A 14,761-nucleotide genomic window follows, 5' to 3' on the forward strand; every position below is an offset into this window, starting at 1 on the left:
ATGGTCCTTACTTAAACTTCAATCATAATTTCCAAGAGCAGAGTGTGGAGGACTGCATGGGAAGATCCGAGAAGACATGAGGGTCTGCTCGGATGTTTGCATACTGTATATTTTTTATGATCAATACATGTGCACAGAAACAAATACATGTTGTTATTAGAGCATGTTTCTACCAGCAATTCCTTACATTTTTTATCTTTTAACCAGGTACACTCTCAGAACAGCATTCAGGTCAGATGACCAGATGCGTCTGGTCGGACAGAGTAGCAGATTAAAGCACTGATGAGATCTTATCTCTGCTGTACCTGCACCTAAACTTTGGAACAAACCAGAAGCTCATAGTCAAGCTCATATTCAACACATGTTCAAAACATGTTCACTCTCAACCTCCACTCAGCCTCCATCTGACGATATCAACATTATATGCAGGATTCTGAAGGCGCAAAAACCGATGCCCACAGTCCCTGGTGGTCTAGTGGTTAGGATTCGGCGCTCTCACCGCCGCGGCCCGGGTTCGATTCCCGGTCAGGGAACTAATTTTGAAAATGTAAGGTCGATGAAAGTTCTGTTCATTCCTACCCTGCGTCAACCCCCCTGCTAAAATCCCGACCTATTACACTAGCCAGATGTTAATTTCCAGAAATGTCTCTCTGTCATAGCTTTGAAAACATGCTCGTATTGTGTCTAATTACAGTATTTTAATAAATTAGTCGTTATTAGCAAAACCCGTTGTTATACGTTCACTGTCTAATAGTGCGCCTCTTCCCTGCTCTGGCCTCTCTTTAATCTTCGCTGCTGCATGCTCGGTCTTGTTGCTCACTGACGTACTGCAGCAGGCTGATTCACTCAACATGATGTCATTCCATATGTCCTCCCTTCTGTCCGGTGTTTACCTGCGTCAAGATGCGCAACGACAGCGGAACTTAAACTACTTCAACTTTCACAATAAAGGTTTTCTTACAAAATCAAGGCTAAATATTTCTATTTGCCTGATAAGATCTTAACTTAAACTTAATACAGTGCTGCCACATAGTGTGACATGATTCTTATTAGTTTTTATGGCTGGTTGATATTGTAAACAAAAAAAAGATTGCTAAAGAAAAAGAACTGTGAAGCCAAACGAGAGCCTAGCTATGGTTTTGTGGGGCCTTAAATAGAATTTGACATCACCCAAGCTGACCACATCTTGATTGAATTGAAGGTTTGTTTGATGATTCTGTTGATCTTATATTACTGATAAGTATTTATGGAAACATTACTTCACGCTTCTCTCTTTTCTTTTTAGCCCCAGAGGGATAAATCCTTTTGGTAATAGAATAGAATAAAATAGATCTTTGTAGTCACTGTTACAAGAAAAATGAAACATAGTTTGGCATTCTCTGTTGGCACATGTAGATTTACATTCAGATTGTTTTAGCATAGGAGAAGAGATAAAAATAGACATAAGTTTAAGGGCACCTTCTCAGGGAATGTGTGTGACACACAATAACGTTAGTATCTACACAGTAACACAGGCATTTACACACACACACACACACACACACACACACACACACACACACACACACACACACACACACACACACACACACACACACACACACACACACATCTACTTGCAAGTACAGTGTGCATGAATGTGATTCCAGGTCTGACAGTGAAAATGATAACATCAGTAGCATTAAGTTGTCGGTCTATTAACACACTTATGATTAATATTTTGAAAATATTTAATAATATGCTGACAAAAACACAGGCGCTGGAGGTGGTGGAATTGAAGATGTTAACACGTCAATTGGGCGTGACCAGGACGGACAAGATTATAAATGAGTACATCAGAGGGAGACTTTGAAGTGAGTGGTTTGGAGACTGCATTGATTGGCGCCGAAGGTTAATGCTTTTACTTTTGAAGGACACCGGAAGCTATGTGTTCCGCCGCAGTTAGCCTGATGTTTTCTCAGTCGGCGAGTTCACACACAACTACTTGGCAGAGGAATGCAGCACTCGTAGCCAGCCGTACTGTAAGTATCTGTAGTAGAAATCCCTTCACTTTTGTGTGACTAAATATATGCGTTGTTGTCAGTATTTGAGTTACTATGAATCCTTTTCTTTGTCTTTATTAAGCGCTGTGTTTCTACGGGACGCTAATGTTAGCTTCACAGCTAAGCTAGCTGGTTTCCGTCGTCGGGATTCCCTTTATTTCTTTCCTTAAATTCTTTAATCAGTGTTCAGATTGTAATAAGTTAACACGACGATCCCGTTTCACGAGTTTACCTTTGTGTTTGCTTTAAATAGGTCTTCCTTTGTGCCGTTTTTCTTTTATGATGGAAAAGTGCAATATAAACGTCGCAATTTAGCATCTTTTTAAAGTCATTATCTGTGTATTGTCAGTTAAACATTGATTCATTTGGCTCGTAGTTTGTTATCTAGCCAGTGAAAGGTAACATAGTTGGTTGTGTAGTCCCTTTAATTGAGTCGGAGAGCTGATCCTGGGAAGGACATGATGTAGTAGGACTGGTATGCAGAGGTCTGACATCAGCTAAAAAGTCTCCAAAGCAGCGTTGACTCCAAATAAGGATGAAGAAGCCCTAAAGTGCTAACACTGTCTTATCACTTCCTCCATACTCTGTACTCTGTGGTGTCTGTGGCCTCTGTGTCACATATCCACGTTTAAGTTATTTTTTTATTTTTTGGCTGCAGGAAATCTGAAGGCGTTACTCCCATCATCATCATCGTAAGAGTCAGCACACCATGGCTGGCTTCAGGCAAGAGGATGTTGAGTTGTACTACGAGATGGGAGAGGAGCTGGGGAGGTAAGCTTTGTGGGCCTGTTTTAAAACGTTTAATTGAAAGCATTATATGTGAAAACCCTGCTTTCTTCTTCATTGCTGTCCTATCCAGCCGTTGTGCTGTGTGCTTCAGTTCATCTGAAAGTGTAAGAACACTTTTTTTGCATTTGTAAGACACATTTTTTAAGTTGTGTAAGCGATGAGTTTTCAGCTTATCAATGCTTTCCATAATTAAAAACAGATCTAAATGTGAAATGCTGCTTGAGATGGATTTTAATGCCAGGTTGGGACTGATCTGAACAGGGCTAGATATTTAATATGTGTGAGCAGCACTGTATTAAATGTCATCTTTAATTCTTTTCTGCTGTGCTGGATAGTTTGTGAATGAGTCATCACATTTTTGGAGATGAAACACAACTTTCTGGCTTACCTTTTTTTTTTTCTGCAGTAATGCAGCAAAAGTGTGACGTCACTGCCTCTCAATGTGCCCTTGCACCTCTGCTGTAGTGTAAGAGAGGGGATGGTGTGTGTGTGTGTGTGTGTGTGTGTGTGTGTGTGTGTGTGTGTGTGTGTGTGTGTGTGTGTGTGTGCAGATACTAAATGGATCTAAACCACACTGTTTTATTTACAAATGTCTGTTTTATTCTATGTGGAATAAAACAGAATTTTCTTGTTTTTAGTTGTGTTAATGATTGTTTTGTTGTGCTGACAACGCACTGTTTTGCTTTCTTGAGCTTCAGTCAGAGATTTTAACTTCTGTTTGGATAACAGACATTTAATTTAATTCTGGATGGAGCACTTTCAGTGGCAGAAACTTTTTGTCACTCATCCAAGTAACTTCTTCAGTTCAGTCTCTGCTGACTGCAGATTGCAGTACCACTGATTAACAATGGGCTGTGAGGTCAGTTTCATGATCATTGATCAATGCCCAAGAGTACCTTTGTTAGGACGGTGTTCTCTCTGTGTTGTAGTGTCCTGATGACACATTTGTGCTCTAGTGGATGATGAGAGTCAAAACCTTAAATGCTGATCCGTGTGCGTTGGTTTACGGTACACGTCGACTTTTAACTGTGCCCCATTACTGATGGAAATTTCACAGTCTAAGAAGGCTAGCACAGCACAGTTGGATCAGGCTTAAGCAGTATTTACACTTGTAGGCCAGTGGCCAGTGACTCTTTCAATGATGAGGATGTACACATCCTGGACAGGGAACATTTATGTGAAAATGGAAAGACCATCTTGGAATTGAGGAAGAAGCTCAGGGTACATCTTTCACCATGTTACAATGCTGTGATTGCAGGCCATTGATCAGTGGCCATGATAATATGCACATCAATGATCATGAAACAATTGTTAATCAGTGGTGCTAGTTTTGATCATAATCATGTGCGGTTTGTTGGTGAATTTTGGCTCATGCTTCTTCACTATGTTGCTTTAGTTTATTGAGACATTGGACATTCATTTATCACAGCTGTCTTGAGGTCTTTTCACAGCATTTCAGTCTGGTTGAGATGTCAGTTTTAATTTACTGTGGCAACACCTTCATTTTTTTTTCCAGTCATTCTGTTGGAGATTTGTTGCTGTGCTTGGGGCCATGTCCTGCTCCATGACCCAGTTTCAGCCAAGCTTTAGCTGTTGGACAGATGGCCTCACATTTGACTCTAGAATACGTTGGTATACAGAAGAGTTTGTGGTTAAGTCAGTGACTGCAAGGTGCCCGTGTCCTGTGGCTGCATTACAAGGCTGGATCATCACCCCTCCACCACAGTGTCTGACAGTTGATGTGTTGTGTTTGATTTTGCTATATGTTGGTGTGCATTATGGCCAGATATCTCCACTTTGGTCTTGTATGTCCAATAGAGCTGGGCGATAGAACGATAACGATATGTATCGCGATATAACTTTTACTCGATAGAGAAATTAAGCTATCGCGATAGACCTCGCCGCTCTTGTCCTCTTAAAAAAAAAAAAAAAAAAAAAAAAAAAAAAAGGTCAGCCAATCCAAATTAAGTAGCGCAGAGCCGAACCAATCACAGCCGCAGCGTCACGTCGCGTGACTTGTTACGTACAGCACAAGTGCCAAGCCGCACGTGTGTTTGTTTGGGAAGCAGCCAGCGGGTAATGGAGCCAGCGCGTAATGGAGGAAATGAGTGTGCCGACTAGAAAAATCAACCGAGCGTGACCGAAGAGAAAACAGATGATGGTTCCAATGCCGGAGAGATTGTCGAACGGAAGAGCCATAGAAGTTCCGTAGTGTGAAGGTATTTCGGCTATTTCAAGTCTGACAAAAAACAGAGTAGCGTGCACTGTAAATTGTGCCGAAAGCAAGTCTGGAAATACAATAAACTGGTGCATGCGTCACACTGTGCGCCACGTTATTGTTTCGGTGAAATGAATTTCTACAATACTGTTAATTCTACTCTCTGCAGTGTTTAAATGCTTACATATACACACAGTTACTGTCCCTCCACACATACGACTCTGTTCTGCTTCTATGCCCCAGCTTTGTTTACTTTTTCCCACCGAGGCTTCTAGACTTCTGATTGGCCAACATTTCTGCACGGTTAGGAATCTAGCGCCACCTGCTGCTTTGGCGTGTTCATAGCAGCGTTTTCCTTCATTTCTGCCTTTATGTGTGGACGGGATTATTTTTTAAAACGAAAACGGAAAATCTCCGTTTTCAAAAATACCCGTGTACGTGTGGACGTAGCCTCAGTCTCTGACTGGAAGCGCTAATTCGTCATTCGGCTTTTGTCAGACTAAAGTAACTGTTAAAACTGTTTGAAAAGCTCAGCTATACAACAAGGAGAGATTGAGAATTTCCTTTTAGTTCTCAGTTTATTTGATATTGACAAAAGTTAGTCAGTTTTGTCTGTTCTTCTGTAAAACAAACTAAGATTTATTTTTAGAATTAATATTTTGTTTCTAAGTGGAATTGACAATTTAGTCTGTTTCGTTTGTTCTATTTTGAAACTTAAACGCTTTAGCGGCTGCCTTTTGTGTAGTTTGCAATATTTGCCTTTATCTATCTGAAAAAGTCTCATGTTCTTTAAGTACATCTACCCTGTCGAACTTATTATGGGAAATAAATATTTAAATAAAAACAAGCTGCTGATTATTTCACATTTTACTTGTGAGCAACGGCACATTTAAATCTTACAAATATACTTATTTGGCTTATATCGTGATAGATATCGTTATCGCCTGAAATGAAAAAAACATATCGCGATATGAAAAAATCTCATATCGCCCAGCTCTAATGTCCAAAGCAGATTGTTTCTGAAGTCCTGTGGTTTGTTCAGATGCAATTTTGCAAACCTAAGTTTTGCTGCCATGTTTTTGGTTTTTTTCCCAAAAATTTAACAAACTTTAACATTTAACATGTTAACTGAGCTCTCTAGAGTCTGAGATGTAGTTCTTGCGTGTGTTTTGCAGTTTACTTGAGCGTTGAATGGTCTGATGTTAGGGTGAATTTGCTAGGATCTAAACTTCTGGGATGACTTAATCCTAAAGATCAGCAAACTCCCAAAACGTCTGCTTTTATAGAGGTCCTCACACTTACTGTTGATTGGTTGATCAAGTACATTTGATGACCCTCTTAATTCCTATGGAAGCAGAAAGGGTGTGCTTTGTTTGCCATAGGACTAGGGCTGCCACGATTAGTCGACTAGTCACGATTACGTCGACTATTAAAATCGTCGCTAACTAATTTAATAGTCGACGCGTCGTTTGAAGCTTTGTAAGATCCCAAAAGACGCAGGAATAAGTAGTAGGATTTAAGAGCCACCATTCTCCCGAATTTCCACCCGGACAACAAAATTGAAAAACCATATCGCAGATATCGTGGAAGCAGCCAATTCCAGTTTTCAACAATGGCGGCAGCTACTTAGTTTTAATATCACTCTTATTTCTCTTTTAACATATTTTCAGGTGAGAATGTAGCTGTGTAAACTTCAAATATCTGAGCCGACCGACACATCGTTTTCAAACCCCCGCGGTCTTTCACTACTCGGGTTAAACATGATATACAAGTCACTTTGATAACTTAAAAATGTTATTTTTTGGCTTTTTCAGTGTTTTATTTGTTCGTGAGTAAATCGGTTTGACTGAGATTAAAGTTATTAGATTAAATAAAATTTACCTTTATTAATCCCTCGGGAGGGTTCCTCCGGGGTTTTCACACAGCTGAATAAACATCAAGCAGAAAACTAATTAAAGAAAGTGTGAGACGGTCGAGAGTTTACGCCAGAGCCCGGTTATATTCTAGATAGCAAGGAGCAGACGGCAGAGTTTCACTCCACCGAGGGAGCTCGTGCCATACTACCCGGCTTTCTTTAGACCGCGAAGGCCGGGTCCTCAGGTGGAAGCAGCCTCTGAATTTGGACACCCCCGCTGTTTCCGGGCCGGTGTTCTGGGAATCCATCCTACCCGACAAACCATCCTACCCGTTGTTTCTGCGCATGCGCGCAACACGAAATTAAGTGGCGAACCATCCTACCTTTGTGAATGTGACCTACAACCATAATTTAACAGCTAAATTTAGTGGAAAATTGTCCTACCTTTGTGAATATGAGCCAGAAGCATACTTTAACGGCTAAAATTAAGTGGCAAATCATCCTACCTTTGTTAATAAGAGCTAGAAACATACTCTGACGGGTGAAATTAAGTGCCAAACCATGCTACCTTTGTGAATGTTACCTATAAGCATACTTTAACGGGTAAAATGAAGTGGCAAACCACCCTGGCTTTAAGAATATAAGCTACAAGCATACTCTGATGGGCAACATTAAGTGGCAAACCGTCATACCTACTTAAATTTGTGCTGGAATTACTCTGTGACTGCAGAAATGTGCATAAACTACCTACGGTAGGACGTTTTGCCAAAGTAGGATGGTTTGTCAGAACACGGGTCAATAATAACGGTGACATTTAACGTATTTTATCCGATAAATAAACACTGTAAACTGTATTTATCACAACCCCCCCCCCAACAGCCCTTTTGAATGTCTCTCTAAATCTGAGGTCTCAAGGTTGGCAAGTATGGCCACAACACCTCACTCTTGGAGCACTTTTTTGCCACATGTATCACAAACCACGTCTCAGCTGTTTGTGGAGGTAAAATGCGTCCGCACAATTACGCTCAGCCATTGTTGTGAGTGCGCACACCAAGGGGCTGCGAGACATTTATACAGCCGTATTTCGCACATGACTATGAAAGGCGGAAGAGGAAGTAGTTCCTTTGAATGTAGACGATCTGAATGTTATAGTTTCTTTCCACTGTGTTCCTGTTAATGATAAACTATAAATTTACTCTAAATTACTAAAATATCGATATTTTAATGTGAGAATCGATTCTAGAACATAAATGATTGGTATCGGAGGAATCGATATTTCAGGATCGATCCGCACATCACTACTGCTCAGTTGTCAACAATGGTGGCAGCTAGTTGGTGTTAATATTACTCTTATTATTCTTTCTGGGTCACAAAATAAACGTTTAACATATTTTCAGGCGAAAATATCTGCTCAGTTTATCAAGACATCACATATTTTCAAAAGCGCTCCGACGTTTTGTGCTCCGACGTGGGTAACGGACGTCTCACCAGCTCGATAGCTAGCCGGAGTTCAAGGCTCACTAGAGCCGTGAGAACACCGGACTCCCGGCAAATCGTTTTCAAACCCACCGCTGTCTTTCGCTACTCAGGTTAAATATATATAAGTCACTTAGACAACTTAAATATGTTATTGTTTGGCTTTTTTTTAGTATTTTATTTGTTCCTGAGTAAATCGGTTTGGCTGAGATTGAAGTTATAGTTTTTACACAGCTGATAATCAGCTGTCTGCTCTGTGTAACACTAGATACAACTGAGGTTATTAGCTAACAGCATTTAGAGGTCTTTGCTGTTAAATATCTATGATGATAGACAGACATGCAGTGCCTTCTGCTTAAGAAACATCTTTTTTTTTTCCCCCATCACAACATGAGGTAGGAGAACATTGCGTTGACATCTCTCTGATCTTTCCTCTCTGCAGCGGACAGTTTGCCATCGTCCGTAAGTGCAAGGAGAAGAGCACAGGCATCGAGTACGCAGCCAAGTTTATCAAGAAGCGGCGGCTGTCGTCCAGCCGGCGGGGGGTGAGCCGCGAAGAGATCGAGCGCGAGGTCAACATCCTGCGCGAGATCCAGCACAGCAACATCATCACCCTGCATGACATCTTTGAAAACAAGACGGATGTGATCCTGATCCTGGAGCTGGTGTCTGGAGGAGAGCTGTTCGACTTCCTGGCAGAGAAAGAATCTCTGACTGAGGAGGAGGCCACGCAGTTTCTCAAGCAGATCTTGGATGGCGTTCAGTATCTCCACTCCAAACGCATCGCTCACTTCGACCTCAAGGTCAGCACTGAGGGGAAACTTGAGGGGCTCTTATACAGCGGTGGTAGATGACATGTTGGTGAGAGCAGACAAACACGGCTGCCCTGATTCTTTTGGGCTAAAAACATGGTAAAATATATTTTGGGCTAAATATCTTAACATTAATGAAATCATATTTTCAGGGAGGACTACTCTCAATGGGGTTAATGTACTAATCTCATTTTTGATAGCTAAAAGTTAGACATAAGCTTCTAATAAAGGAAAAGACTACTAATCTTTATCAATAAAGATACGGTGACCAAAGCCTTTAAACTGTACTGCAACATTTAACTTCACGAGGATAGAATAAAAATCGTATAATAGGATTATTTCTGTATTATTTTAGTTGGTGGATGATGGCATGTACAGGAGCAAAGCTTATTTTTATGGACTTGTATGCAAGCTGCTGACAGTGGTGATAAAATGCAAGTGTCATGGTTCAAAAGCTCAAGTAGAAAATGCTGCTTTGTCAGTGTCTAATGTCATCGACTCGCCCTCCTCCTCCTTTCAGTGATATAGTTGTTTTGTTTTTTTCTCCATTTTTTTTTTATCTTTCAGCCTGAGAATATCATGCTGCTGGACAAGAATGTCCCCAACCCCAGGATCAAGCTAATAGATTTTGGGATCGCTCATCAGATCAAAGCAGGAAACGAGTTCAAGAACATCTTTGGAACACCAGAGTTTGTTGGTGAGAGCTCGTGGCCTCCTAAATATTCACTTCCAGCCTTGTGCCAGATTGTTTCCATGCAGTGAGTCAGACCCTGTGAGAGGGTGATCGTGGCTTCAGATTACATCTGCTTTGAATTAAAGGGCTCATTCCTGTGTTTTACAGCACCAGAAATAGTCAACTATGAGCCACTTGGACTGGAGGCAGACATGTGGTAAGATACCAACCTGCTTTTTTTTTTTGTTTTTGTTTTTTTTTTGTTTCCCCCCCCCACTTTCTGAAGCTGTGGTTTAACCTAACAGTTTTTACTGATCTTTATTTATCCTCTCGTCTCTGCAGGAGCATTGGTGTCATCACGTATATTCTGTGAGTGAAGCTTATAGTTTGTAAAAAAACAGAAACCACCTGATTCTTCAAAACGGGCTCTAAAGTAAAGTTTCTGACTGGTTACAGGTTGAGCGGTGCCTCGCCGTTTCTGGGCGAGACCAAACAAGAGACGCTGACCAACATCTCAGCTGTCAACTACGACTTCGATGAGGAGTATTTCAGCAACACCAGCGAGCTGGCGAAGGACTTCATACGCCGTTTGCTAGTAAAGGATCCTAAGTAAGAATATCTTTATGATTTTTATCCAATGCTTGTTGATGTCACAATTCCAGAAATGTATTAGCTATAGCACATTGTTGTCGTCTGCTGTGATGAGCTTTTTTCTAGACTTGCAGAATTTTAACTTTTGCTTATTTACCTTGATCAATCAATCAGCGGTCGCTCAGCTGCAGCGGGAAGATAAAAAATTCTTAAATACGTAGTGTAATGATTGTAGAACATGCAGAAACTGAAAAAATGCAGCACACTAAATCAACAAACACGCGCATGGTGAATCTCTCTCTCTATATATATATATATATAGATAAATATATCTATATGAATGTACAATTTGCATAGAATATTTGTATACTTCATGCAGATGCTGGCACTCACAGTGCCCTGGTCTTCAGCATTTAACCAACACTAATGGATTTTCTTTTGCAGGAAAAGAATGACCATTGATGACAGTCTTGAGCACCCCTGGATTAAGGTTTGCAGTTTAAGTCTTTGTTTACATCTTTATAGATTAAACATTCAGTGAAGTGGGAAAAAAATTGAAGAACTTCATGTGAAATTTCACATCTGATAAACAGGCCAACTGAAAATATGACTCTTTTTACTCCCATCTTTTGGTTCTTGTCATCAAATTCTTGCTCGTTTTTCAGACCTGTACCTTTTTACCTCTTCAGGTCATTAAGAGGCGGAACGTACGCCAGGAGGACAGAGATCACAAGACTGAGCGCCGGCGCCTGAAGACTACTCGTCTCAAGGAGTATACCATCAAGTCCCACTCCAGCATGCCTCCGAACAACACCTACGCCAACTTTGAGCGCTTCTCCCAGGTGCTCGAGGAGATTGCGGCGGCTGAGGAAGGCCTGAAGGAGTTGGAGCGCAACCAGCGCTCTTGCCGCGAGGACGTGGCAGCGCTGCTATCGATATATGAGGAGAAGGAGGGGTGGTACAAGGAAGAGAACCAGAGCATCTCTGGCAACCTGAACCACATCCGCCAAGAGCTGCAGCGCACGCAGACGCAGCGCAAGAAGTGCCAGGAGGACGCGCGGGTCACTATGCAGTCGGCCAACATCCTCAAGCGCAAGTTTGGGCGCCTGGAGAACCGCTACGAGGTCCTGGCCGAGCAGGTGGCCTCCGAGGTCCGCTGGGTGGAGGAGCTGGTGAAGTCAATATCGGCAGAGAAGGACGGCCTCAGCTCTGGCAGCACGCCGTGAGCGGCGCTGACATCCAGCAGTGAGGGTTTCATCATCAAGCTTTCATCTTGCCTGTCGTCTCTGCTTGTGCACTACACAGCGGAGTTTGAGAGGGTCAGTCGTCATCATAAGCTACGCCGCCGCTGTCGCCCATCAGAAAGGGAAAAAATAAATAAATAAAAATCCTACTTTTATGTCACGTTTGAGAGAACAAGAAGCAGAGAGGCAACATGTGGAAGCCATTCCTCTTTGAAAAATCATTCCTGTGTCAATGAATTTATTTAGATTTTTACTAATTTCATGTACTGTAATTCAGCTGTTTGCTTGTTTTGGGGTTGTTTTTGTTTGTTTGTTTGTTTTTTGTTTGTTTTTTTACACAGAAATGAATTCATTTGTTTACTTGGTTATTATTATACCTGGTTATTATTTTAAAAATTGGTCTTAACTTCCTGTTGCTTTAAAAGCCTTCACTCTCCAATCATCTGTTCCCGCCTCAGGTCACATGAGAAAGCTTCACAATATTCGGTGTATAGTTTCAGGTTTGAGGCATTAGGTGGTATTTATTTTTTGCCTTTTTACATTTCAAATGACTTTAAAATTCATATTTGGGACGTGTAACTATAAATTATGCAAACCCTCAGCACAAAATAAAAGTTTTAGGGCTTTATTTTAATGTCTGATTATTATTTTTTTAAGTTTATTGAACATTTCTGGGAAAAATAAACAGATTACATATCAAACAGAGGCAGTTTTTAGACTTTAGGGTTAGTTTTTCACAAGTTACATTAACAAAGGTTTTGGGGTTTGTTTTTTTTGTGCACCTCAGACATTTTAATGCAAAAGAAATCACCAGCAAAGTAGAGCAATAATTATTTTAATCAGTTTTATTTCAATCAGAGACTTTGCAAATGTTATTTCTTATCTTTTCCTTTGTTTTGCTCAAAGTCAAAATAGTCTGGAAGAGAGTCTCTGTTTTACCTGTAATTGGTATCAAATTACATGTTTTTTCCCCAGTAAGTGTCCCAGGAAACAATTTGTAAGTTGTTGTTTCTTGAATGAAATGGAGCAGTGGGAAAACCAGATCTGGGAATGTATATACTCGTCTTTGCAGTGCCTGTAATCTCATTGACCTTATTGCCTCTGTGAGCACTCATCCGTCACCCAGTGAACATCATCTGCTCAGTGTCTTAAAACGCAGTGACTTTTGCACAAGCAGCCTTGTAAACCAAATAGTGTGCATGGAAACTCCGTACGTATGCTCTAAATCCCTGCGCACCTTAAATGCTCCATCGATGAGTTCCACATTCAGCCGACACATTCCACATGTACAGCATAGAAGGCATTGTTGTATAATCTGTAGTATTTTTCTGTAGAGAAATGTATCCATTTGCACCTATGAGTGTAGAGGAATTTTAATGTATTTTAATCTGTCTGTTGATGTAAGAAAGAGCTGTAAAGCATCTGTCCAGACTCGTTTCAAGCAAATAAAAGTGACACTTCAACCAAAGCTTACCTGTGTGTAGATTATTATTCATTTTATCACGCTAGCACAACACCATGATGCATTCAACATTACAGGAGTTAAATCGCTTAAAGTGAATACCTTTTTTTTTAAAATAAAATGTCTTTTCTTTTTGAGAAACTTAAAAATTACAGTGGGGCAAAAAAGTATTTAGTCAGCCACCGATTGTGCAAGTTCCCCCACCTAAAATGATGACAGAGGTCAGTAATTTGCACCAGAGGTACACTTCAACTGTGAGAGACAGAATGTGAAAAAAAAAAATCCATGAATCCACATGGTAGGATTTGTAAAGAATTTATTCGTAAATCAGGGTGGAAAATAAGTATTTGGTCAATAACAAAAATACAACTCAATACTTCTTAACATAACCTTTGTTGGCAATAACAGAGGTCAAACGTTTACTATAGGTCTTTACCAGGTTTGCACACACAGTAGCTGGTATTTTGGCCCATTCCTCCATGCAGATCTTCTCGAGAGCAGTGATGTTTTGGGGCTGTCGCCGAGCAACACGGACTTTCAACTCCCGCCACAGATTTTCTATGGGGTTGAGGTCTGGAGACTGGCTAGGCCACTCCAGGACTTTCAAATGCTTCTTACGGAGCCACTCCTTTGTTGCCCGGGCGGTGTGTTTTGGATCATTGTCATGTTGGAAGACCCAGCCTCGTCTCATCTTCAAAGTTCTCACTGATGGAAGGAGGTTTTGGCTCAAAATCTCACGATACATGGCCCCATTCATTCTGTCCTTAACACGGATCAGTCGTCCTGTCCCCTTGGCAGAAAAACAGCCCCATAGCATGATGTTTCCACCCCCATGCTTCACAGTAAGTATGGTGTTCTTGGGATGCAACTCAGTATTCTTCTTCCTCCAAACACGACGAGTTGAGTTTATACCAAAAAGTTCTACTTTGGCTTCATCTGACCACATGACATTCTCCCAATCCTCTGCTGTATCATCCATGTGCTCTCTGGCAAACTTCAGACGGGCCTGGACATGCACTGGCTTCAGCAGCGGAACACGTCTGGCACTGTGGGATTTGATTCCCTGCCGTTGTAGTGTGTTACTGATGGTGACCTTTGTTACTTTGGTCCCAGCTCTCTGCAGGTCTTTCACCAGGTCCCCCCGTGTGGTTCTGGGATCTTTGCTCACCGTTCTCATGATCATTTTGACCCCATGGGATGAGATCTTGCGTGGAGCCCCAGATCGAGGGAGATTATCATGGATTTCTAGTGTGGTTCCCCAGCTGCACCAAGGCCGATCAGCAAGCACTCCAGCGGGTGGTGAAGGAAGCTGGCAGAATTATTGGAACAAGTCTGCCAGAGATCAGTAATATCTTCCCCACTCGCTGTCTGAGGAGGGTGCACAGTATCCTGCGGGACCAACATCACCCTGCGCGCCACCTTTTCCATCTGCTGCCCTCAGGGAGAAGGTACAGGTCTATACAGGCCAGAACATCCAGACTGGCCAACAGCCTGTATCCACAGGCTGTGAGGCTCCTGAACTCTCTGCCCCCCTCTCACGGACAATAACCATATCCAACTTCTTAATTGCAATGAACTGGTCTGCATTGGTGCATCATA

General features: G+C 41.5%; 1 protein-coding gene and 1 non-coding gene across 2 annotated transcripts; both read left to right on the forward strand.

The window, feature by feature from the left end:
- The first annotated feature begins 461 nt into the window (after positions 1-461).
- trnae-cuc (transfer RNA glutamic acid (anticodon CUC)) lies at positions 462-533 on the forward strand. The gene has a single exon. It is a non-coding gene; the product is annotated as a tRNA-Glu (tRNA).
- A 1,324-nt stretch (positions 534-1,857) lies between these two features.
- On the forward strand, positions 1,858-13,168 carry dapk3 (death-associated protein kinase 3). Its single transcript, XM_026150464.1, has 9 exons — positions 1,858-2,021; positions 2,701-2,813; positions 8,823-9,183; positions 9,760-9,889; positions 10,034-10,082; positions 10,208-10,234; positions 10,322-10,474; positions 10,901-10,946; positions 11,146-13,168. Exons 2-9 carry the CDS (start codon positions 2,752-2,754, stop codon positions 11,680-11,682), a joined length of 1,365 nt encoding a protein of 454 aa, XP_026006249.1. The 5' UTR covers positions 1,858-2,021; positions 2,701-2,751; the 3' UTR covers positions 11,683-13,168.
- The last annotated feature ends 1,593 nt before the right edge of the window (positions 13,169-14,761 follow it).

The sequence above is a fragment of the Astatotilapia calliptera genome, chromosome 18 (genome assembly GCF_900246225.1).
Source record: "Astatotilapia calliptera chromosome 18, fAstCal1.2, whole genome shotgun sequence".
NCBI lineage: Eukaryota > Metazoa > Chordata > Actinopteri > Cichliformes > Cichlidae > Astatotilapia > Astatotilapia calliptera.

Excerpts from the sequence above, each read along its gene's own strand:
- dapk3 (XM_026150464.1), top strand. The coding sequence starts at position 2,752 with ATGGCTGGCTTCAGGCAAGAGGATGTTGAGTTGTACTACGAGATGGGA. Across the intron at positions 2,814-8,822 it reads ATGGGAGAGGAGCTGGGGAG|CGGACAGTTTGCCATCGTCC; the intron begins GTAAGCTTTGTG and ends TCCTCTCTGCAG. Across the intron at positions 10,947-11,145 it reads TTGAGCACCCCTGGATTAAG|GTCATTAAGAGGCGGAACGT; the intron begins GTTTGCAGTTTA and ends TTACCTCTTCAG.